Source organism: Somniosus microcephalus, chromosome 30 (assembly GCF_052327205.1).
Source record: "Somniosus microcephalus isolate GS21.2 chromosome 30, FLI_Smic_1.0, whole genome shotgun sequence".
Taxonomy (NCBI): Eukaryota; Metazoa; Chordata; class Chondrichthyes; order Squaliformes; family Somniosidae; genus Somniosus; species Somniosus microcephalus.
In genome coordinates this window covers 16,511,060-16,536,241 of record NC_141016.1, presented here as the reverse complement: position 1 = coordinate 16,536,241, position 25,182 = coordinate 16,511,060, and the positions used below count along the sequence as shown (strand labels likewise).

Below are 25,182 nucleotides of genomic sequence, written 5' to 3'. Positions count from 1 at the left end.
GGAAACATGTATGTAGTCACGCTATTTGGGTCCGTTACAATTTAGGAGACCTCAGTTTGCTAATACATGCGTTAAGTTTTGAGCTGTCCCACTGTTGTATATTTCAGGTGACTTTTTAAGCCTGTATGACCCTTCACTGGTCCTTACCTGCCTCTCTCCAGTGCTGAGGACAACAGTACGAGTTTCTTCCCTTCTGCCTCACTTGAGGCCCACACACCCAGGCAATCTACTTTAGTGGCCTTTTCTGGGTATGCTTCACGAATCTCCAATGGCTGCAAAACATTAACATTAGAATAGGTTTACTTAGCCAGTCAGCAAGACTTTCGCCAAGTAATTTTAATTAGGGTTATAACTGATAAGACAGCATTTTGTCAACTCAGCCAGTACACTTCAGAGAGATTTTAAAATGCCTTACAATAGGGAGAGACATTCTACTAATTCTATTAAACTAATCCTCCCCCACCACATTATTTTTCCTCTGTGTATGAATTGTGGCCTACCTACTCAGGCCTCAGCAAATAGCACACAAAGCTAACCCACAGAAAGTGCGTGTAAACCTAGTGCTTCCTCCTTATGTAGAAATCACATAGCTGAATTGGCCACTGGACAATTTGAGCGCAGTGCCTTGTCCTTACTGCCGCACGTTGTTTGATGGTAGGCAGTCAGCAAGAGGGAATCTCTTCCTGCCAGAAGAACCACCTCAAACTGAAGCTGCCCATTTCAAATTTAACTGCAAATGGCTTAGATCATTTAATGCAGCACCTTACTCACCACATACAAAGCATGCAATGCTCCGAGCACAGTCGCCAAGGAAGCTTCTTTGAACAACTCTTCAGGAGGACAAACCAAGATGGGCTTCACCATGCCAGCCTTCAGAGCACTGGGGAACAGAAATGTGCAAGAGCTTTACTGCAACATGTCAGAATTGTTCCTAACCTGATGATTTATCGAGGTACAGATCATCAACAGAATGGAAACGTTCCCATTTTTGGGAAGTGCAAGTTTGGTATGGGCTAGATGCAGGGCAAATCTCCCTCTGCACTATGACCATCAAAGCCTTTCACTTAGTCTGATTAGAGTGTGGATAGAAAAAAGTTGAAATGCAGCCTCACCAATACCAACATCTTTTTCACAGTCCAGTTTCCTCTATGAAAGAACACAAGCCAATGCAGGTTCCATAAAACTGCTGACAATTCTTATACTGCTTTTTGTAAACGGTTTCAAGAGAAGTCACCAGAGTGCCACGATTTCAGAACTATCACACCAAATAAAAGACCAATTTCTTACAGGAAATGGGAAAAATACAGTAACATGTAGACCAAGATTGACTGTGTTCATGGCACTGGATCACATACCGCTTGATGCCACTGACAGCTGCATCACTGAATCTCCGCACATCATCATAATCTCGGTTGAGGGGCCCAGTTGGTGCAAAGATCTGTGTAAAAAGAAGTTTGTGTAATTCACAATTATCTCAAGACAGTTGGAGGAAATCTCCTCTTAACCTCTTTGCTCTCAAGGAGAACCCCAGCTTCTCTAATCTCTCCACATAATTGGTCCCTCATCCCTGGTACCATTCTAGTAAATCTCTTTTACACCCTCTCCAAGGCCTTGACATCCTTCCTGGAGTGTGGTGCCCAGAATTGAACACAATACTCCAGCTGAGGCCTAACCAGTGTTTTAAAGGTTTAGCATAACTTCCTTGCTTTTGTACTCTGCTTCTACAGCCTTCTCAACTTGCCCTGCCACCTTCAAAGATTTGTGTACGTACATCCCTTTAAAATTGTACCATTTAGTTTATATTGCCTCTCCTCATTCTTCCTATCAAAATGCATCAATTCACACTTCTCAGCGTAAAACTTCTGTTACTATCCTCCTCATTGTTTACTCAGTTTCGTGTCATCTGTAAACTTTAAAATTATGTCCTGTATACCCAAGACCAGGTCATTAACATACATCAAATAAAGAGCAGTGGTTCGAATACTGACCCCTGGGGAACACCAGTGCATACCTCCCTCCAGTCTGGGAAAAATAATCGTTCACTACTCTCTGTCCCTTAGCCAATTTCGTAACCATGCCACCACATTCCCTTTAATCCCATGGGCTTTAATTTTGCTAACAAGTCTATTATGTGGTACTGCATCAAAGGTACATATACACAACATCAACTGCACTACCCTCACCCACCTTCTCCATTACTTCTGGTCAAACACGATTTGCCTTTAACAAATCTGTGCGGACTTCATTTATTAGCCCATACTTTTCCAAGTGGCAATTAATTTTGTCCCAGATTATTGTCTCTAAAAGTTTCCCCAACACAGACATTAGGATGACTGGCCTGTAATTGGTGGGTTTATCCCTCTCCTTTTCTGAACAGGGGCGTAACATTTGCAATCCTTCAGTCCTCTGGCACCACCCCCATATCTAAAGGAGGATTGGAAGATTGTGGCCAGAGCCTCTGCAATTTCCACACTTACTTCCCTAACCTAGGATGCATCCCATCTGGACCGGGTGACTTTCCTCCTTTGAGTACTGCCGACCTTTCAGGTACCTTCTCTATCAATTTTTATCCTATCCAATATCGCAACTACCTCCTCCTTTACTGCAACATTGGCAGCATCCTCTTCTCTAGTGAAGACAAATGCAAAGTCCTCATTTAGTACTGCAGCCATGCTCTCTGCCTCCAAAAGATCATCTCCTTTTTGGTCCCTAATCGGCCCCATCCTTCCTTTTACTATTTATATGTTTGTAAGAGACTTTTGGGTTCCCTTTTATGTTAGCCGTTAATATATTCACATACACTTCATCCCTCTTATTTCCTTTTTTAGATCTCCTCTGTACTTTCTGTATTCAGCTTGGTTCTCTAATGTATGATGAACCTTGTATTTGTCATAAGCCTCCTTTTCAGTTTCATTTTAAATCTCTGTATCTTCAGTCATCCAGGGAGCTTTAGCTTTGGATGTCCTTCCTTTCCCCCTCATGGGAATGTGTCTACTCTGTACCCAAACCATCTCCTCTTTGAAGGCCTCCCATTGTTCAATTACGGTTTTGCCTACCAGTTTTTAATTCCAATTCACCCGGGACAGATCCCTATGCATCTCACTGATCTTAGCTCTCCTTCAGTGAATTATTTTTTACACAGGATTGTTCTTTGTCCTTTTCCATAAGTATTCTAAACTTAATGTGATTATGATCACTGTTCCCCAAATGCTCCCACACTGAAACATGCTCCACTTCATTCCCCACAGCTATATCAAGGACGGCTTCCTTCCTTGTTGAGCTGGAAGCACACTGATCAATAAAGTTCTCTTGTAATCATTTCAGGAATTCCTCCCCCTCTCTGCCCTTCACACTGTTACTTTCTAGTCTATAATGTTGGGAGGACTCGTAAAAATCAACATTTCATTGTGCAGTACACACGTCTGCTGCATATATGACAAATAAAATTGAATTGATAATTAAGATAATTGAATTTACTGTACTCATCCTGGCTCCCAGCATATAGTGATCTTAATAAAGCTCTACATTACCAATAACTAAATATTGATGTTCCATTCTAACTTGTCCAGTAATTATCTAGTGTGGAGACACTTTTGTACAGTCCCACATCACCAATGAAAACTCCATTTAACAAGTCTTCAGATACTGAAAGATCTTTAAATACAAACTGTGCAAAGAGATTTTTTAAAATAGGGTCTTTCTGGATGAAAGATGGTCCAAATGGTTTTCTTCATCCATAATTATCTTGCACATTCAGTTGTACTATTTTACTTTGTCCCGTATTGATAGATGCTTCATCAAGAGGAAAAGGCCCCAAGATAAAACAAGCAAGCTTCATCTGTAAACCTCAACAGCAATAGTGGACAAGATTTATCTACATGTTTGAGAGGTAATAGGAACACGTGGTCACAAGTCTACAGTTTCGTGACATTGGGAAAAGAGGATTGTTTCTCTTATCCGTCCACAAATTTTCCGGTCTGTATTGTGGTCGCCTGTTTATATTACAATAAAACAGAATCCAGAACCAGCAAACAACACTGGCAGCTGGGACCCCGAACATGCTGTGCAATTTTTGTGCCAGACGGAAAGAACTGTTACCACCCTAAAAGCTCACTCACCACTCTCGCTCCTGGAAGATCAGGAGCATGGACCAAGACCACTTCCTGTCCGACTGAAGCATCGATCTGGAAGACAGCAATTTCATACACTCACTTAAAACAGATCACTTGCATTAAACAAACCCTTCAAAAAAGAAAAGTTGCAGAAGCAACCGCCGGTGGGGACATTAGGCAAGCAATTAGGAAGGCAAATGGTATGTTAGCCTTTATTACAAGGGGGTTGGAGTACAAGAATAAGGAAGTTTTGCTGCAAACGTATAGGGCTTTGGGGAGACCATACCTGGAGTACTGTGTACAGTTTTGGTCTCCTTACCCAAGGAAGGATAGACTTGTCTTAGAGGGGCTGCAACGAAGGTTCGCTAGATTAATTCCAGAGATGAGAGGTTGTCCTATGAGGAGAGATCGAGCAGAATGGGCCTATGTTCTCTGGAGTTTAAAAGAATGAAAACGGGAGCGGAGATGAGGGCCGTACCAGGGGGAACGACCAGGCTGAGAGAGAGTAATGGTTTTAATGGGGATTAAGGCATCAAAGATGGAGGTGAGGATGTGATTGAGCAGATAAACATCGGAGTCCATTAGTACGCCGACGACGCCCAGCTCTACCTCACCACCACCAGCTCGCTCAACCCCTCCGCCAATATTGCCCCAAGTTTAAATTTGGGTGCGGGGTCCATTCAAAGTTTTGCGCATGTGTGAAATTTCATATTCGAAAAGCCAGTCCCAGGCTGCGCAGCCACAGCTTATAGGGAACGTTGCCCTCCACGGTCTCTAATTTGTCACACTGCTTTCCGATATCCAGTACTGGATGAACAGAAATTCCCTCCAAATCAATATTGGGAAGACTGAAGCCATTGTATTCAGTCCCCACCTCAAACTCCATTCTCTAGCCATCGACTCCATCCCTCTCCCTGGCAACTGTCTGAAGCTGTACCAGACTGTTCACAACCTTGTGTCGTATTTGATCCAGATATAAGCTTCCGACCACAAATCTTCGCTATCACGAAGGCTGCCTATTTCCACCTCCGCAACAATCGCCCGACTCCACCCCTACCTCAGCTCATCAGCTGAATCCCTCATCCACGCCTTTGTTACTTCTAGAGTTGACTATTCCAACGTTCTCCTAGCTGGCCTCCCATATGCCACCCTCTAAACTGGAGTTCATCCAAAACTCTGCTACCTGTATCCTAACTCGCACCAAGTTTCTGTTCACCCATCACCCCTGTGCTTACTGACCTACATTGGCTCCCAGTCTGGAACGTCTGATTTTAAAATTCTCATCTTTGTTTTCAAATCCCTCCATGGTCTCGCCCCTCTCTGTAACTTCTGTCAGCCCTACAACCTTCCGAGATCTCTGCACTCCTCCAATTTTAGCCTTTTGCGCATCACCTATTTTAAAAATCACTCCACCATTGGCGGCCGTGCTTTCAGCTGCCTAGGCCTCAACTCTGGGATTCCCTTCCTAAAAGTCTCCATCTCTCTCCTCCTTTAAGACACTCCTTAAAACCTAACTCTTTGACCAAGCTTTTGGTCATCTGTCCGAATATCTCATGTAGCTCGGTGTCAAATTTTGTTTGATAACGCCCCTGTGAAGCACCGTCGCATGTTTTATGACGTGAAAGGCGATATATAAATGCAAGTCATGGTTGCTTTTCTCCTCCTCCCCATATTGCTGCAATAACTTCACAAGCATATTTTAATCATCAAGGCAATCTTCACAGCACACAAGAAAGCAGGGTTTTGCCCCTCTCCTAAATGCAAAGTCCAATGCAGATAGTGTGAAACATAGAAGATAGGAGCAGGAGTAGGCCATTCGGCCCCTCGAGCCTGTTCCGCCATTTAATGAGATCATGGCTGATCATCCAAATTCAGTACCCTGTCCCTGCTTTCTCCCCATATCCCTTGATCCCTTTAGCCTTAAGAAATATATCTAACTCCTTCTTGAATATATTTAATGAATTGGGCTCAACTGCCTTTTGTGGTAGAGAATTCCACAGGTTCACCATTCTCTGGGTGAAGAAATTCCTCCTCATCTCTGTCCTAAATGGCTTACTCCTTATCCTTAGACTGTGACCCCTGGTTCTGGACTCCCCCGCCATTGGGAACATTCTTCCTGCATCTAGTCCTGTTAGAATTTTAAGTTTCAATGAGATCCCCTCTCATTCTTCTAAACTCCAGCGAATATAAGCCCAATTGACCCAATCTCTCCTCATACGCAATTCCTGCCAGCCCAGGCATCAGTCTGGTGAATCTTCGCTGCACTTCCTCCATGGCAAGAACATCCTTCCTCAGATAAGGCGACCAGAACTGCACACAACACTCAAGATGTGGTCTCACCAAGGCCCTGTGCAACTGCAGCAAGACATCCTTGCTCCTGTACGCAAATCCTCTCGCTATGAAGGCCAACATACCATTTGCCTTCTTAACTGCCTGCTGCACCTGCATGCTTACCTTCAGCGACTGGTGCACAAGGACACCCAGGTCTCTTTGCACTTCCCTTTCTCCCAATCTATTGCCGTTCAGATGTGGCACTGTTAGACGTTTTAATGCTGGCAGTCAAAGGAGTGTAGAGTAGTTTTATCAGTAATCAGAGACAGTCACACTCCCACCTCAGCCCAATGGAACATTGTTATGAATGCTGAAGTACAGATGATACATGTCTGAAATCATTTTCTGAGCATAAAAATATTCATGCACTTACAGATTTGTAGTTGCTGAGTGGAATCTTCAAACATTGTAGATCTCCAGAAAGCTTGTCAATAGTATTTGTTACCAAGACAACACCATCAAATGTTGGCCTGTACACAGAAAAAGGTCAATTTAATATTACAGTTACTTGCACTTAGCAGATATAGCAGAGATTTCAACTCTAGAATTTGTTCAACATTTAATGAGTTGGATAATAGTGCGAGGTTGGGACAAATATCAGCTTAATGGAAGTCAGTCAAATGAATGAACATCCACAAGTCTGAAAGGCAGACAATGTCCCATGTGAAAGAGAGCAAGCGCAAAGCATACCGAAGTTGGGCACACCAAATCTAGAATTTATAAAAAAGGAAAACAGTATTTGTTCCAGGAACCAATAAATAAACATTTTTCTAGAGGCAAGACCCAGGCACATTTTAATGCACTCTCTTTCTGCATACTATGTACCTTTGAAAAATGATTGGTAGTCTTGGGGCCAACTTATCTACTTCTGCCACCACCTTGGGCTCATGGAACATCTCTCCACTGCCTGGCTTATTAACTGACATCAAGTCCTGGGTAAGCAAGAAGTTGTTTCAACCCAACATTGGCAATACCAGTCTTCATGCTCCTCAACAAAATGTCACACCATAGCTCCCCCACACTAATCCACCTCTCCCTAGCAACTCATTCAGGCTGAGCCCAATAAAGTGCAACTCGTTTGACCAAGCTGAGCTTTGCAAGTCACATCTTAGCCACCAAGCCCTGCCTATTTTCTCTGCAACAATTACACCACCTCAAACTCCACCCCCACTGCTGCCGAGAAGCCACCCATCACCTCCAAGCTTAATCCATCTTTCACGAGACATTAAACCAAGGTCCCATCTATCCAGGGAGGAGAGATTAACGATCCAATGGCACTGCAGGGAGTTATGGCCAACATTCATCCTCAATCAACACCAAAACAGATTGTCCTATCATGATTCAACACAAGCTGCCTTCCAATCCTCTGGTGTTATTCCCAAATCCAGTAAGCTCTGAAAGGTTAACAAATGCATTGCAACCTTTTTTAAAAGAAAACACAACCCAGTTACATCTAGACTTAACCTGCTTACAGATGAAGTTGAAGCAATTAAACAGACTTCATTGAAAAATGAAAAAGTATGTCTGAGGGAAGGGTGGTGAATGTCATTAACTTAAATTTGGTTCTTTTGCCACAACAGACAGGCAGTTTGAATATGTTCTTAAAAAGGTGCTTGGTACAATTAGGACAAGAGGCAATATCAACAATATTATACTCACAGTTTGCCTTGCAATTGAGTTGTGAAGACAATTTCTGGAACTCTGTAAGATACAAGTATTTTTTTTAACATAAATAAATTAAAAAAGAAATTAGGAAAGCAAAAAGAGCATGAAAAAATGTTGGCAAGTAAAATCAAGGACAACCCAAAGATGTTTTATAAATACATTAAAGCGCAAGAGGATAAAAGAACGAGTAGGGTCTATTAGAGACCATAAAGGTAATGTGTGTGTGGAGGTGGAAGACGTGGGCATGGTTCTTAATGAATACTTTGCATCTGTTTTCACAAAAGAGTGGGGCGATGCAGACATTGCAATCAGGGAGGAGGAATGTGAAATATTAGATGAAATAAACATAGTGAGAGGGGAATATTAAAGGGGCTTAGCAGCTTCGAAAGTGGATAAAATGTATCCCAGACTGTAAAGGAGGAAATAGCAGAGGCTCTGACCATTATTTTCCAATCCTCTCTGGCTACAGGGGAGGTGCTGGAGGACTGTTAATGTTGTACTTTTGTTTAAAAAGGGAGAAAGGGATAGAATGAGTAATTACAGGCCTGTCAGCCTAACCTCGGTGGTGGAAAAATTATTGGAAACAATTCTGAGGGACAGCATAAATCTTCATTTAGAAAGACACGGATTAATCAAGGACAGTCCGCACAGATTTGTTAAGGGAAGGTCGTGTCTGACAAACTTAATTTAATTTTTTGAGGAGGTAACAAGGAGGGTCGATGAGGATAATGCATTTGATTAGTGTACATGGATTGTAGCAAGGCTTTTGATAAGGTCCCACATGGCAGACTGGTCACAAAAGTAAAAGCCCATGGGATCCAGGGCAAAGTGGCAGGTTAGATCCAAAATTGGCTCACAGGCAGGAAGCAGAGGGTAATGGTTGATGGGTGTTTTTGTGACTAGAAGGCTGTTTCCAGTGGGGTTCCGGAGGGCTCAGTACTGGATCCCTTGCTTTTTGTGGTATATATCGATGATCTAGACTTGAATGTAGGGGGTATGGTTATGAAGTTTGCAGATGATACTAAAAATCGGCGTTGTGGTTGAAAATGAAGAAGAAAGCTGTAGACTGCAGGAAGATATCAATGAACTGGTCAGGTGGGCAGAACAGTGGCAAATGGCATTCAATCCGGAGAAGTGCGAGGTAATGCATTTGGGGAGGGCTAACAAGGCAAGGGAATACACATTAAATGGTAGGACACTGAGAAGTGTCGAGGAACAAAGGGATGTGGAGTGCATGTCCACAGATCCCTGAAGGTAGCAGGCCAGGTAGATGGCATACAGAATACTTGTATTCTATGCCTCTGCTAATAAAAATAAGAGCAGGGAGGTTATGCTTAAACTGTATCAAACACTAGTTAGGACACAGCAAGAGTACTGCGTGTAGTTCTGGTCACCACATTACAAGAAAGATGTGATTGCACTAGAGAGGGTACAGAGGAGATTTACGAGGACTGGTGAATTTTAGCTATGAGGAAAGATCGGATAGGCTGGGTTTGTATTCTTTGGAACAGGGGAGGCTGAGGGGAGACCTTATTGAGGTGTATAAAATTATGAGGGGCCGAGATAGAGTAGATAGGAAGGACCTATTTCCCTTAGCAGTGGGGTCAACAACCAGGGGGCAGAGATTTAAAGTAATTGGTAGGAGGTTTAGAGGAGATTTGAGAGGAAATTTCTTCACCCAGAGGGTGGTGGGGGTCTGGAACTCACTGCCTGAAAGGGTGGTAGAGGCAGAAACCCTCACCACATTTAAAAAGTGCTCGGATGTACACTTGAAGTGCCGTAACCTACAGGGCTACAGAGCAAGAGCTGGAAAGTGGGATTAGGCCGATAGCTCTTTGTCGGCCGGCACAGACACGATGGGCCGAAATGGCCTCCTTCCGTGCTGTAAATTTCTGATTCTATGATCAGAATTAGCTTCTGAGATTATGCAATGTCAGTTGACCAACAACAAAATTCCCAAAGTCTCAACATCCTGAATTCAGGGAAGTGGTTACCTGCGATATTATTGAGCAATGGATAAGCATAGCAGACCAACATAGAAGCAGTGCTGTCACTAGGATTTCAGTTAAGTGTGATGGCGGGGGCAGCATTTTCACTTAAACTCAGGTACTCTGGACTAGAATTATAGATTGGTTTCCCCTTCCAACTTGACCGTGTCTGCAGAGAGCATTTTGAGCTGTTCAATACTGGGGTGAAATGCTGGCGGTTACAAATTTGTCATTCTTTACGGGAGCAATTTGAGATTGAATTAACAAAATGAAAGTTGAAGTGTATGGACACAAGAGATGGCATTTATATAGTGCCTCATCGGGCCTCGGGATGTCAAAACACTTCACAAGTACATTGCTTTTTGAAGTGCAGTCACTTAAAATGGATAAATGCAGCAGCCAATTTGCACACAAAAAGGCCTGAACTCTTACCCTTCTGACTCAGGCAAGAATACCAACTCAGCCAAGCAGACAAGAGGCGTTATTAAAACATCAAGCCTATTGACAACACTGCAGATGTAATCTCTCCACAGTAGAGATTGCACCATAGTCCTTGGCCCAAACCTAAATAGCAGTTTTAGGATGATTGCCTCTAATCTACAGCATGTGAACATAATTTAATTATTAACTTTTGGAGATTGCATCCCTTTATCTATAAAAAATGGCAATGGCCTTGCAGAGGACTTCAAAGCAGTGTGACCATGTCATAGAGTTATACAGCACAGAAAGAGGCCCTTCGGCCCATCGTGTCCGCACCGGCCATCAAGCCCTGTCTATTCTAATCCCATTTTCCAGCACTTGGTCCGTAGCCTTGTATGCTATGGCGTTTCAAGTGCTCATCTAAATGCTTCTTGAATGTTGAGGGTTCCTGCCTCTACCACCCTTTCAGGCAGTGAGTTCCAGATTCCAGCCGCCCTCTGGGTGAAAAAGGTTTTCCTCAAATCCCCTCTAAACCTCCCGCCCCTTATCTTGAAACTATGCCCCCTGGTTATTGACCCCTCTACTAAGGGGAAAAGTTCCTTTCTAGCTATCCTCTCTATGCCCCTCATAATTTTGTACACCTCAAATCAGGTCCCAGCCTGCCAAAATGCCCAGTCTCTCTTCATAGCTGAAGCACTCCAGCCCAGGTAACATCCTGGTGAATCTCCTCTGCACCCTCTCCAATGCAATCACATCATGTGTATAGTGCAGTTTATGTGGCGCTCAATCTAGACTAGAATTAAGTCGATTACCAGTAAGGTAGACAGACAACGCAAATGGCTGCAGTTCAAGATTGAAGTCCAGAAAGCATGCGAGATTTACAATGGCAATAAATTGCATTATCACAAGTTTAATTTAAAAAAAAGTCAGTTGTGAAATAGATTAGTAACAGAATTGATCCCCAACTAAGCTACTTTCACAATCTGCATTCAGTGTGAAATGTAGTCACGCTGTCACTGCAGTGCATCCTTAACTAGCACTAGATTTCTTAGCAAGACACCATTAATAATTGGGGGGGGGGGCTAGAAGTTACTTTTACTGGTGTTAATTATGCTAAGATGAAATGAAAGGCATGGGTTGGTATAGCAAGCTGATGCCATTTAAAGGCAAGATGCAGATGATTTCATGGGGCCTCTTTTTTTCTTCAGCACAGAGTTGTGAGTAGGTGGCAGAAAGCTGCAATTAAAGCAGAGGTACTCAGATAGGATCTGTGGAATTGCCATCAATTTAGGACAAGAAAGCCAAAGAAACTGTTAGTGTAGTGGTTATGCTTTTGGACTAATGATCCAAAGTATGTTAGTTCAAATCACAACATGGCAGTTTGATCATTTCAATTCAATTTATAGTAAATAAAAAAATCTGGAAATAAAATGCTGGCATTAATAAAAGCAACCACGAAACTGCCATTTTGTTTTAAAAACCCAACTGGTTCACTAATGTCCTTGGGAAGGAAACCTGCCGTTTTCACCCGGTCTAGCCTATATGTGACAAGTCCCTGACCAACGTGGTTGACTCTTAACCGCCCTCTGAAGTGGCCTAGCAAGCACCTCACCTGCATCAAACCAACGGACAGCAGCAGTTCAAGCAGGCAGCCCATCAACACCGTCTCAGGGCAATAACCACCGGCCTCGTCAGCAATGGCCACATCCCAAACATGATTTTGTTTTTGAAATTCAACCTTCAATATAAAATCTCGTTACCCACCCACCTCTGTGCTAGGCTTCGTCAGAAGCAGCTTCCAGTTAACTATTGTGAAGAGTAATGTGGGCCATTAGAGTCTCAGCAAGGTACCATTAGTCCTTGAAGTACTGTATTCTTAAAGTCAGCTGAACTTGCTTCAGCTTTTCCGAACGTTTGGGATACCATCAGAGTCCTGCCTGTGTTTGTTATAACAGAAGAGATTACAGAGTGATCGAAGTGTAAAATTATGAAGGGATATGACAGTAGATAGAAAGAGACCGTTTCCAGATGTAAATATTGTTTGCTTTCTGGACTTGAGCAGTCTTGAACTGCAGCCATTTGTATTGTCTGTTCACCTTACTAACAACTGACGAAGTGTCATCGACTTGAAACGTTAACTGTTTCTCTCTCCACAGATGCTGCCTGACCTGCTGAGTTTTCCAGCATTTTCTGTTTTTAATTTCAGATTTCCAGCATCCGCAGTATTTTGCTTTTGTATTACAGGTTGAGTGTCCCAAATCCGGAGTTCCGGAACGATTGGTGGCAGGGGTCCGGAATCAGTAAAATGTTCTGGAATTCGGACACCCTGAGGGAGGCTTAACAAATACCGGAAATAGCGCAACCTGGGCCCAAGCATTTCCGGACTCGGCACGTGTTTCTGATGTCCGGAAATATCGCAACCTGGGCTCGGGCGTTTCCGGATTTGGGACATCAGAAACACGTTCCGAAGTCCGGGAAAACCCGAAAACCGGCTCAGCCTCGGTCCCAAGGTTGCCGGATTCGGGAGACTCAACCTGAACTAACAACTGAATTGTTTGCAGCCGAGAATTGCCACAATATTGACTGCACGACACGCAATCACACTGCTTTGAAGGTCTGTGCTAGGCCATTGCTTTTTATGATGACAGAAGATTAAATGGAAGAGATTTAGGACAGAAAGCAGATTTTAAAAAAATAAGAGGGTTATAAGGCTGTGGAATGTATTACTGGAGTTAGTAATTGAAACAAAGACCATGTCAACTTTTAAGAGTAGGTTAGATAAGTAGTTGAAGGAAAGGGGGAAATAAAGGGATATGGCATGCATATTCTTATTTCATGTCATAACAGGTTGTAGTCCAAGGTACAAGATGGCTGCTGGGCTGGCAGCTCCTTTCTGAGCTGCTCTTCTCTTCAACTGTATCCATGGTCATCTATTGCAATCCTTTCGCGTGCGCACTTTGGCTGCCGCTCTGGACCCGGGCCATTCCACTTTGTCCCCCTATTTTCCTTTTCTCTCTATTCCTCCCTGACTGCACTCTCCTGTCGTCATGCCTCCTTTTCATCTCTCCTCTCTCGGATACACTGCCCTCCCAAATCCCTACCTCAATCCTTCATTACTCTCCGACCTTCCTACTTTCCTGCCACCGTCCCAGGCTTCACTCCCTCTTCGATAAGCCCACAGCTTCCCTCTGTGCTTCTCTCAGCATCCGACGAAAGGCCCATCGAGGCACTCGTCGCTGCCGCCTTACGAGCAGCAACCCCAACTGTCCTATCCTACTCTCTCGCCGACCTTCCCACCCAGCAGACCCACTGGGGGCAAATCCTGCCAATCTCCTCCCCATCCAACTCATCTCCTCCTCTCCCCCGCCCCCCCCCCCCCCAGCGCTGACCCTGTGGATGCTGGCAGTGGGGCAGCCATCACCGATCCTCTCCACATCGCCCTCCAGAATGTCCGTTCACTTGCGAACAAGGCCCTTGCCATCTATGAGCTTATTATGGATGACTGCATCGATATCATAGCCCTGACGGAAACTTGGTTGAGGGGTGATGACACCTTACCCTTAAATGAAGCCTCCCCGCCTGGCTATACCTTCCACCACTTGCCCCGCTCAGACCGCCATGGTGGCAGTGTGGCTCTCATCACCAAATCACACCTTGGTCTGTACCCCTATTCCTCCGGCACTTTCTCCTCCTTTAAGCATCTCACCTTATTCCACCCTTCTCACCTCATTTAAAAGTCTTGTTCTCTACCGCCCACCCAAGTACCATAAAAATGTTATTACTGAGATATCTTCACTGTTCTCCTCCCTCAGCCTCTGCACTGAACGACTTCTCATCCTCGGTGATTTCAACCTCCGTCTCAATTCATCGTGCTCTCTCTCCTCAGAGTACACAAGCCTCCTATCCTCCCTTAATCTCTCCACGTAAACTCCCCAACCCATATTCAAGGCCACCCCCTCGACCGAGCCATCTCTCGTGGCCTCACTACTCCCATCGTGTCAATTGCAGATAAAGACATCTCTGACCATTTCCTCGTATCACTCTCCAACCACCCTCCTAAACCCTACTTCCTTCTGTGTCCGCCCCTGGAAAAAAACTCTCACAACTGGACTTATGAAATCCCAACTGTCCAGACTCTGGCCCTCCATTCACAACATTTCTGCAGCTACCAATCTGCTCAACCACACCCTCACCATTATCTTTGATGCCCTAGTCCCTACTAAAACAATTACCCTCTCTTACCCTGGCACGGCTCTCATCTTCGCTCCCTTAAGTCCAAGGGACGCAGACCCGAACGGATATGGTGGACAACTGGTTTAGCCATTCACCGCCAGATTTGGCTGGACCACAAAGCACTATCGGGCCCTGCTCTCATCTGCCAAAATTGCTTACTATTCCAGAATCATTCTGGAATGCAAAGATAAACCCCGGTTCCTATTCTCTACTGTTAACCATCTTCTTAAACCCCTCTCCCTTGTCTCCTCCACCTGTACCTCTGATAACAAGTGTGAGGAGCTCATGGACTTCTTTGTCTCCAAGATTGAGACCATCCGTTCAGCGGTCTCTGCCACTTCCCTCCTTCCCCTAGCCCACTGGGCCAAACTTCCTCTAAGGTTTCCCCCCTGCCCTAGCCCTGAACTCACATCTTTCTCCGATCTCCCCTCATGACCTCTCTGCACTCATCTTGTCTATGAGACCCACCTCCTGCTCCCTTGGCCCTATTTCCACCAAACTGCTGACCACCCAACTTCCTTTTCTGGCTCCTATGCTAGCTGATATTGTTAACGGTTCTCTCGCCTAAGGTACTGTCCCCCTCAAATCTGCCGTCATCACCCCTCTCCTCAAAAAACCAAACCTTGATCCCTCCGTCCTTGCAAACTACCGCCCCATCTCCAATCTTCCTTTCCTCTACAAAGTCCTTGAACGTGTTGTTGCCTCCCAAATCCATGCCCATCTTTCCTGCAATTCCATGTTTGAATCCCTCCAATCAGGTTTCCGCCCTTGCCACAGTACCGAAATGGCTCTCATCAAAGTCACAAATGGCATTCTTTGTGACTGTGACAAAGGTAAACTATCCCGCCTCATCCTTCTTGACTTGTCTGCAGCCTTTGACACGGTTGACCACTCCATCCTTCTCCAACGCCTCTCCACCGTCATCCAGCTGGGTGGGACTGCACTCGCCTAGTTCCATTCTTATCTATCTAATCGTAGCCAGAGAATCACCTGCAACGGCTTCTCTTCCCGCTCTTGCATTGTTACCTCTGCTGTCCCCCAAGGATCTATCCTTGGCCCCCTCCTATTTCTCATCTACATGTTGCCCCATGGCAACATCATCCGAAAACACAGCGTCACTTTCCACATGTACGCTGACGACACCCAGCTCTACCTCACTACTACTTCTCTCGACCCCTCCAGGGTGTCCAAATTGTCAGACTGCTTGTCCGACACACAGTCCTGGATGAGAAAAAATTTTCTCTAATTAAATATTGGGAATACTGAAGCCATTGTTTTTGGTCCCTGCCACAAACTCCGTTCCCTAGCCACTGACTCCAACCCTCTCCCTAACATCTGTCTGAAGCTGAACCACACTGTTCGCAACCTTGGTGTCACATTTGACCCCGAAACGAGCTTCCGACCACATATCCGCAGCATAACAAAGACCGCCTACTTCCACCTTTGTAACATCGCCTGTCTCCGCCCTTGCCTCAGCTCATCCGGTGCTGAAACCCTCATCCATGCCTTTGTTACCTCTAGACTTGACTATTCCAACACTCCTGACTGGCCTCCCACATTCCACCCTACGGGAGGTCATCCAAAACTCGGCTGCCCGTGTCCTAACTCGCACCAAGTCCCGTTCGCCCATCACCCCTGTGCTCGCTGACTTACACTGACTCCGGGTTAAGCAGCGCCTCGATTTCAAAATTCTCATCCTTGTTTTCAAATCCCTCCATGGCCTCGCCCCTTCCGATCTCTGTAATCTCCTTCAGTCCCACAACCCCACCCACACCCGCCTGAGATATCTAATTCTGCCCTCGAGGACCCCCCCCGAATATAAAAAAATCGCTCAACCTTTGGTGGCCATGCCTTCTGTTGCCTAGGCCCTTAGCTCTGGAATTCCCTGCCTAAACCGGTCTACCTCGCTACCTCTCTTTCCTCCTTTAAGACTCCTCAAACCCTACCTCTCTGAATCCTTCTGTGGATCGGTATCAAATTTTTTTTGTCTGAAAATACTCCTGTGCAGCGCCGTGGACATTTTACTACATTAAAGGCGCTATATAAATACAAGTTATTGTTGTTGTTGAGAACTGGAATGTTGGGTTGGGAAAACAGTGAATGCACTGGTTCCACAGGGAAGGAATAAAACAGGCTAACATTAAGTGTGCAGCCCCCTCCCCCCCGACGAGAACTGTGTTCTGATGAAGGATTTCCAACCCTAATGTCAAACTGACTCTCCCAGAACTTCAACAGGTCCACACTTCCCACTACCCCTTTAACACATGAAAATGGTAGATATACAGGAAACTTTCGATTAACCGGCCCCTAAATAACTGGAAATGTCGGTTAACCGGCAAAATTCAGGAGCTGGTTTCAGGTAACTTTTATTACTTGCACAGCAACAAATGGAGGAAGACAAGGGTTTGGCTGCAGCTGTTGCTAAGCTAGAGACGCTTGCAACTTGTGGACGTTGTTCTGAAGCAGGGTTTGTTGCTTTATACGGAGCTCTATGGTCCGTATCTTTTACTATAGCGTTCGGTTATCCGGAATTGTTGCTGAACCGGCACCACGTCGGACCCGTCCGTGCCGGATACCAGAAAGTTTCCTGTATTTAACTTCAGATCTTCACGTTCAGACCAACGGACTTCAGAGTGCCCAAGAGACTGAAGATTTTACATTGAGCTTGATTGGAACAGTGTAGAAGGCTGGAGACAGGGGTCAGGGTGGAAATGGAGCAACAGTTAAAATGAGAAAAACGTCGAGATAAAACATTAACAAGGGTTTTTTTTCCCTTTGTGACATGCCAACATGTAGGTTTTAATGCGCTATCAATAACTCAAAAGACTGAGATTAAGCGAGTAACTAACAGGCTTTTATTAACAAGAGAATGAAGGTGTGCCTCGAGTGGTCGACCGGTCCAGAATACAGAGGGACTGTGGAGCAGTCACCTTTATACCTGGGCTCGTGGGAGGAGTCAGCCGAGACATGTAGGCATGTACACAGTGGAATACAAACAGTGGTTTACCACATTCACCCCTTGTTTAAAATGAGTCCGGCGGGGTGAAGTGTATTAAAAGTTAGTGTATTGGAGTCTCTCCGGAGGTCTTGTCTGCCGCTGTGATCGACGTGGCGACGGCAGGGGTAGTGAAGCTTCCGGCGTCGAGTCCCGCGTAGGCTGGGGCACTGGTGTGTAGACCTCGTAGGTGTCGAGCGGGTCGCAGGGCCCAGGCCCGCCGTCTGCTGGGGCTGGATATCGGGTCCTTTGGGGGGGGGGGGGGGGGGGGGGAGAAAGAGAGGGGGGTGGTAGTGGGTTACTGCGGCCCCCGAGGGTGCGAGGTCTCGTATGGAGACTGCGTCCTCCCGCCCGTCCGGGCACGCAATGTAAGCATACTGGGGGTTGGCATGGAGGAGGTCGACCCTCTCGACCAGGGGGTCCGTTTTATGGGTCCTCACGTGTCTTCTCAGTAGGACCGGCCCTGGGGACGTCAGCCATGGCGGGTAGCGATGTCCCCGATGTGGACTTCCTTGGAAAGACAAACATTTTCTCATGAGGGGTGGAGTTAGTGGCAGTGCAGAGCAGTGACCGAATAGAGTGGAGCGCATCGGGGAGCACATCCTGCCAGCGGGAGGTCGGAAGGCCCCTAGACTTTAAGGCTAGCAGGGCGGCCTTCCAAACTGTCGCATTCTCTCTTTCCACCTGTCCGTTCCCCCGGGGGTTGTAACTGGTGGTCCTGCTTGTGGCAATACCCCTAGCAAGCAGGTACTGACGGAGTTCATCGCTCATAAACGATGAGCCCCGGTCGCTATGGATATAGCTGGGGAAACCGAACAGGGTGAAGAGGTCGTTCAGACATTTAATGACCGTGGCACTGGTCATGTCCGGGCAGGGGATGGCGAACGGGAAACGGGAGTACTCATCAATAATGTTGAGGAAGTACACATTGCGGTCGGAGGAGGGGAGCGGCCCTTTAAAATCAACGCTCAGGCGCTCGAAGGGGCGAGTGGCTTTTATCAGGTGAGCCCTGTCTGGTCTATAAAAGTGCGGTTTGCACTCAGCGCAGACTTGGCAGTTCCTGGTCATGGTCCTGACCTCCTCAATGGAGTAAGGCAGGTTGCGGGCCTTGATGAAGTGGAAGAACCTGGTGACCCCCGGGTGGCAGAGGTCTTTGTGGAGGACCCGCAGTCTATCGATCTGCGTGCTGGCGCAGGTGCCACGCGATAGAGCATCCGGGGGTTCATTGAGCTTCCCGGGCCGGTACAAGATCTCGTAATTGTAGGTGGAAAGTTCGATTCTCCACCTCAAGATCTTGTCGTTTTTGATTTTGCCCCTCTGCTTGTTGTTAAACATAAAAGCAACTGAATGCTGGTCAGTGAGCAGGGTAAATCGTTTTCCGGCCAGGTAGTGCCTCCAATGACGCATAGCCTCCACAATAGCCTGGGCCTCCGGCAGAGTGTCTGGTCTCCGGGCCCTGGAGGGTTCGTGAAAAGAAGGCCACGGGTCTCCCCGCCTGATTGAGGGTAGTGGCCAGGGCAAAGTCGGACGCGTCGCTTTCCACCTGGAAGGGGATGGATTCGTCCACTGCGTGCATGGTGGCTTTGGCAATGTCTTCCTTGATACGGTGGAAGGCTAAGCGGGCCTCTGCCGTCACGGGAAACGAGGTGGACTTGATCAGCGGACGGGCCTTGTCCGCATAGTAGGGGACCCACTGGGCGTAAAAGAGAAAAACCCTAGGCACCTCTTCAGGGCCTTGAGGCAGTGGGAGTTCCATAAGGGGACGCATCCGGTCAGGGTCGGGGCCAATGACTCCGTGTTCCACAACACAGCCAAGGATGGCGAGGCGGGTTGTGCGGAATATGCACTTCTTGTTATACGTCAGGTTGAGGAGTTTGGCGGTGCAGAGGAATTTTTCGAGGTTTGCGTCATGGTCCTGCAAGTCATGGCCGCAGATGGTCACATTGTCCAGATATGGGAAAGTGGCCTGCAACACATTTTGATCGACCATCCGGTCCATCTCCCTTTGGAAGACGGAGACCCCGTTGGTGACGCCAAAGGGAACCCTAAGGAAGTGATAGAGGCGGCCGTTTGCCTCAAAGGCAGTATACTGGCGGTCCTCAGGGCGGATAGGGAGCTGGTGGTACGCTGATTTCAGGTCAATGGTCGAGAAGACGCGGTACTGCGCGATCTGGTTGACCATATCAGCTATACGGGGGAGTGGGTAAGCGTCCAGCAGGGTGTAGCGATTTATTGTCTGGCTGTAGTCGATGACCAGGCGCTGCTTCTCGCCGGTCTTAACGACCACAACCTGGGCTCGCCAGGGGCTGGTGCTGCCCTCAATAATCCCTTCCTTCAGGAGCCGCTCCACTTCGGTTTTAATGAAAACCCTGTCCCCGGCACTGTATCGCCTGCTCTTTGTGGCGATGGGCTTACAGTCGGGGGTGAGGTTAGCAAACAGTGGGGGGGGGGGGGGGGGGGGGTGACTCTGAGTGTGGAGAGGTTGCACCTGGTGCGCGGCGGGCAATTTGGAAGCTGCTGGCTGCGGACTGTGAGTGGGGGGAGGGGTCCACCGTACGCCATCGTAACACTTTTAAGGTGGCACTGAAAATCTAACCCCAGTAGAACGGCAGCGCAGAGGTGGGGCAAGACCAGCAATTTAAAATTATCATACACAGTCCCGTCTACTACGAGTGTCACCACGCAGTAGCCGCCAATGTCCGCCGACTGGGACTCAGAGGCCATAGAAATCCGCTGGTGCGCAGGCAGGACTGGGAGAGAGCAACGCCGCACCGTGTCGGGGTGGATGAAGCTCTCCGTGCTCCCAGAGTCAAAAAGGCAGATTGTTTCGTGACCATTTACCTTAATGTCCATTGTGGACCGGGCCAGCTGGTGCGGTCTCGCTTGGTTCAGCGTAATGGAGGCCAGCGTAGGGGTCGGTGTGTCGCTGCGGGTATCAGATGAGGCGGTGTTGGGGGCCTGCTGCGTCCCGGCTGTCGTCCAAGATGGCGGCGTCCATGATTCCCATGTGGCTGGAGGCCTTGTTGAGATCGAGGTCACTCTGCTCCAACAGTCGCTGTCGGGTGTAATTGGACCTGTGGCCCGCTACAAAAGCGTCCCGGGTAAGTTCCTGTGTACACGGCGGCCTTTACATCCTTACAACCACAGGCCCGGCCAAGCACAGACAGTGCCTGAAGGTATTCCTCGGTCGATTCCCCAGGTTGTTGTTTACGACTCCCCAGGAGGTGCCTAGCGTACACCTCGTTCACTGGGCGCGTGTACTGGTCCTTGAGGAGCTTGATAGCATCCACGTACGAGGTCGCGTCCTGGATGACCGAGTACACTCGGTGGTTCACTTTGGAGGTCAGGACATCCAGTTTGTCCTCGTCCGATTTGACTGTTTCAGCGGAGGCGATCAGGAATTTTTCAAAACACCTAAGCCAGTGAGTAAACTTGGTGGATGAGTCCGCCTCCCAATGATCTAAGTCCAGGCATGCTGGTGAGAGGATTTTCTCCAATTATAAAAATCTTGTTAATAAAATTGATGCGCTATCAATAACTCAAAAGACTGAGATTAAGCGAGTAACTAACAGGCTTTTATTAACAAGAGAATGAAGGTGTGCCTCGAGTGGTCGACCGGTCCAGAATAGAGGGACTGTGGAGCAGTCACCTTTATACCTGGGCTCGTGGGAGGAGTCAGCCGAGACATGTACAGGCATGTACACAGTGGAATACAAACAGTGGTTTACCACAGGTTTGCTATTATAAAAGGATGCAGCATTAACATGGAGGGCAAATGCATGCCATATGCAACATTCTCATATCTACATTATGGGAACATTGTGCACCATGTCCCATTCCCCCATCATCCGTGTGCTCACAGACCAAACTCGACTCCTGGTCCAGCAACACCTCTTTTAAATTCCCATCCTTAGCCTCACCCCTCCCTATCTCTAAACTCCGCCAGCCTACAATCCTTTGTGATCGCTGTGTTCCTCCAACTCTGACCTATCGTGCATACCCAGTTTCCATCGCTTCATCATTGACAACCGTACCTTCAGCTGCCTCGGCCCCAAGTTCTGGTCTTCCCTCACTAAAGCTCTCCACCTCTCTCTCTTTCCTCCTTTTAAGAAGCTCCTTGAAACCTACCTCTTTTGACCAAGCTTTTGGTCACCTGTGTTAATGTGGCTCGTGTCAAATTTTATCTGATCATACTCCCGTGAAGCACCTTGGGATTTTTACTACGTTAAAAAGGTACTATATAAATGCAAGTTATTGTTGAGATAATGACCGGAGAGAGAAATGCCAACAATGAAGTAATGAGTAGATGCCAGTTAGGACAAGAATAAATTCTGTTCAGTTAAGTCTTCTATAAACCTACATATATAGCATCTACAGTACATCATATTGTAATGAAACTGCACTCAGGGAAGGAAATTTTGGTTTGAAGACTGTCTCCCTTTCTCTTCCTCCCGACCCCCAGTCCAAAATATCAACCAATCAGTCTACTGACTGGAAAGAGTATTTTTACAACACTAAATCAAGAAGCAATATAGTTTCCAACTATACTTAGCATAAAAAAGGAGCTCTGGTATTGAACAGGTGAAGGCAATATTGCAGACATAAGTCATCTCAAGAATGACATGGGTATGTTTTGCCAAACACACACCCTGGGAAGGAATGGCAAAGGATTCAGCAGTATAACCCAGCATTATGCTTACTTTGTTAATTGCTATTTTGCAGGGACTGGCAGTTCTCAGTATAGAATGTCAATCAGCTTATCCTGCAGCTACAGTACTTCACCACTCATAGTCCACATGCAAGACCAACAAGGGGACACTATGGGGGTAAGGAACATAGAAACATAGAAGATAGGAGCAGGAGTAGGCCATTCGGGCCCTCGGCCTGCTCCGCCATTCAATGCGATCATGGCTGATCATCCAAGTTCAGTACCCGGTCCCTGCTTTCTCCCCATACCCCTTGATCCCTTTAGCCTTAAGAAATATATCCAACTCCTTCTTGAATATATTTAATGAATTGGCCCCTACTGCCTTCTGTGGTAGAGAATTCCACAGGTTCACCACTCTCTGGGTGAAGAAATTCCTCATTTCTGTCCTAAATGGCCTAGCCCTTATCCTTAGACTGTGACCCCTGGTTCTGGATTCCCCGACCATCGGGAACATCCTCCCTGCATCTAGTCTGTCCAGTCCTGCCAGAATTTTATGAGTTTCAATGAGATCCCCTCTCATTCTTCTAAACTCCAGCGAGTGCAAGCCCAATCGACCCAATCTCTCCTCGTACGTCATTTCTGCCATCCCAGGTATCAGCCTGGTGAATCTTCGCTGAACTCCTTCCATGGCAAGAATATCCTTCCTCAGATAAGGCGACCAAAACTGCACACAATACTCAAGATGTGGTCTCACCAAGGCCCTGTACAACTGTAGCAAGACATCCTTGTTCCTGTACTCAAACCCTCTCGCTATGAAGGCCAACATACCATTTGCCTTCTTAACCGCCTGCTGCACCTGCATGCTTACCTTCAGCGATTGGTGCACAAGGACGCCCAGGTCTCGTTGCACTTCCCCTTCTCCCAATCTATTGCCATTCAGATAATAATCTGCCTTCCTGTTTTTGACACCAAAGTGGATAACCTCACATTTATCCACGTTATATTGCATCTGCCATGCTTCTGCCCAATCACCCAACCTGTCCAAATCATACTGGAGTTTCTCGGCATCCTCCTCACAGCACACACACCCACCCAGCTTTGTGTCTTCTGCAAATTTGGAGATATTACATCTAGTTCCCTTGTCTAGATCATTAATATGCACAGGAAAGGGCCAGTTACCCAAAGTTACAAGCTATACAAACATATTAAAAGATCAATACTATCAGTATTCACCTTATCCATTAGATGACATAACCTCATTTGCCATTTAACTGCCCAGTCTACAAGTTTGCTAACAGCTTCTTGTAGTATGTTGCATTCCTCCTCAGTGTTAGCTATACCTCACCCCCAGTTTGGCATCATCTTTTGATTTTAAGAGTTACTTGTTCCCAAGTCCAAATCATTAATGGAATCACTAGTAATGATAACTTCCAAGAGATGTAAATAGGCATTACACCCCCTCTCCCCAATAAACTTCTGAAATATCAAAGTACAAAAATTGTGCTACATGGAGCAATCTTGCATTTCATTGCAGAATGAGTTCAAGAGGACAGGGCCACAAAAACTAAACCACAACAGTAGTTGCCTACGAAGGCTAGTTTCAATTCTGGAAAATTTTCCATCTCAATTCTCCAATACTGAGCTTGCAAAATAAAGTCAGACTTGAAAGAATCACTTCCGCACTCTCGTCAACACCAGCACCCCCCCTCCCGCTTAAGACTAGAGCATTGCAAAGACACCATGAAACAATTTATCCTTCAACTGGCAGTTTATAGATGGAAGCTATTGAAAATTCCAAAATAATGTGAGGTCAACAGGGTACTTTTGATTAAGAAAAGCAAAAGTGCAAAAAAGTGAAACGAAAAGAAAAAAAATGTTGGAAACACAGCATCTGTGGAGAAAACAGACAAATTAACTTTATGAAGTTTGGATTGTTGTTTCTTCCAATTCCACACAAGAAAGGTTGTTTCAATTTTCCCTTCAGGAGACTGCACAAAATAACCCTGATGGGCATTTGGAATCTTATGCAGGAAGCGTCAGCCGTGGCTCAGTGGGTGGCACTCTCACCCAAGTCAAAAGGTTGTGTGTTCAAGTCCCACTCCAGAGACTTGAGCACAAAAATCCAGGCTGACACTGAGGGAGTGCTACACTGTTGGAGGTGCCGTCTTTCGGATGAGACGTAAACCGAGGCCCCGTCTGCCCACTCAGGTGGACGCAAGAGATTCCGTGGCACTATTTTGAAGAGGAGCTGGGAAGATATCCAGTGGTCGTGAAAGGCGCTTTAGAAAAATGCAAGTCTTTCTTTCAGAGGGTGGTGGGGTGTGGAACTCACTGCCTGAAAGGGTGGTACAGGCAGAAACCCTCATGGCATTTTAAAAAGTACTTGGGTGTGCACTTGATGTGCAGTAACCTGCAAGGTTGCGGACCAAGAGCTGAACAATGAGATTAGGCCGGACAGCTCTTTCTCGGCCGGCACAGACACGATGGGCTGAATGGTCTCCTTCTGTGCCGTAAATTTCTACCATTCCGAGTGGACCCTCCCAGACTCATACTTCACAAGGGCAGAAACCATAACCAAATAGTGGAAAGAACAGCCATCCAAACGCCCTGACCAAAAAAAAAAACAGCATGACGCCCCCCTCAGTGCAGCTTACCTCAGGCCACCGCTTCCGCCCGCCATCGTCTCGCGCTCCAAAGGACGGTTAAATCTCACCGGCTGCAAATGCCGAGGGGGACCCGCTCGTTCTCCACCTTGATTGGCTAGAGCCGCGCCAGACCCGCCTCCCCTCC

The 25,182-nt window shown here is 46.6% G+C and overlaps 1 protein-coding gene across 1 annotated transcript in view; it reads right to left on the bottom strand.

Moving 5' to 3' along the window:
• Positions 1–25,112, bottom strand: part of LOC147097962 (putative aminopeptidase W07G4.4) — a 37,633-nt gene extending 12,521 nt beyond the window's left edge. The window contains exons 1-7 of the mRNA XM_085971069.1: positions 25,047–25,112; positions 8,103–8,144; positions 6,817–6,913; positions 4,119–4,184; positions 1,356–1,438; positions 772–880; positions 148–272 (exon numbers count right to left, since the gene is read on the bottom strand). Coding sequence (XP_085827195.1) covers positions 148–272; positions 772–880; positions 1,356–1,438; positions 4,119–4,184; positions 6,817–6,913; positions 8,103–8,144; positions 25,047–25,072 — 548 coding nt within the window. The 5' untranslated portion in view covers positions 25,073–25,112. The remainder of the gene's footprint in view (positions 1–147; positions 273–771; positions 881–1,355; positions 1,439–4,118; positions 4,185–6,816; positions 6,914–8,102; positions 8,145–25,046) is intronic.
• Between the last annotated feature and the right edge of the window lie 70 nt (positions 25,113–25,182).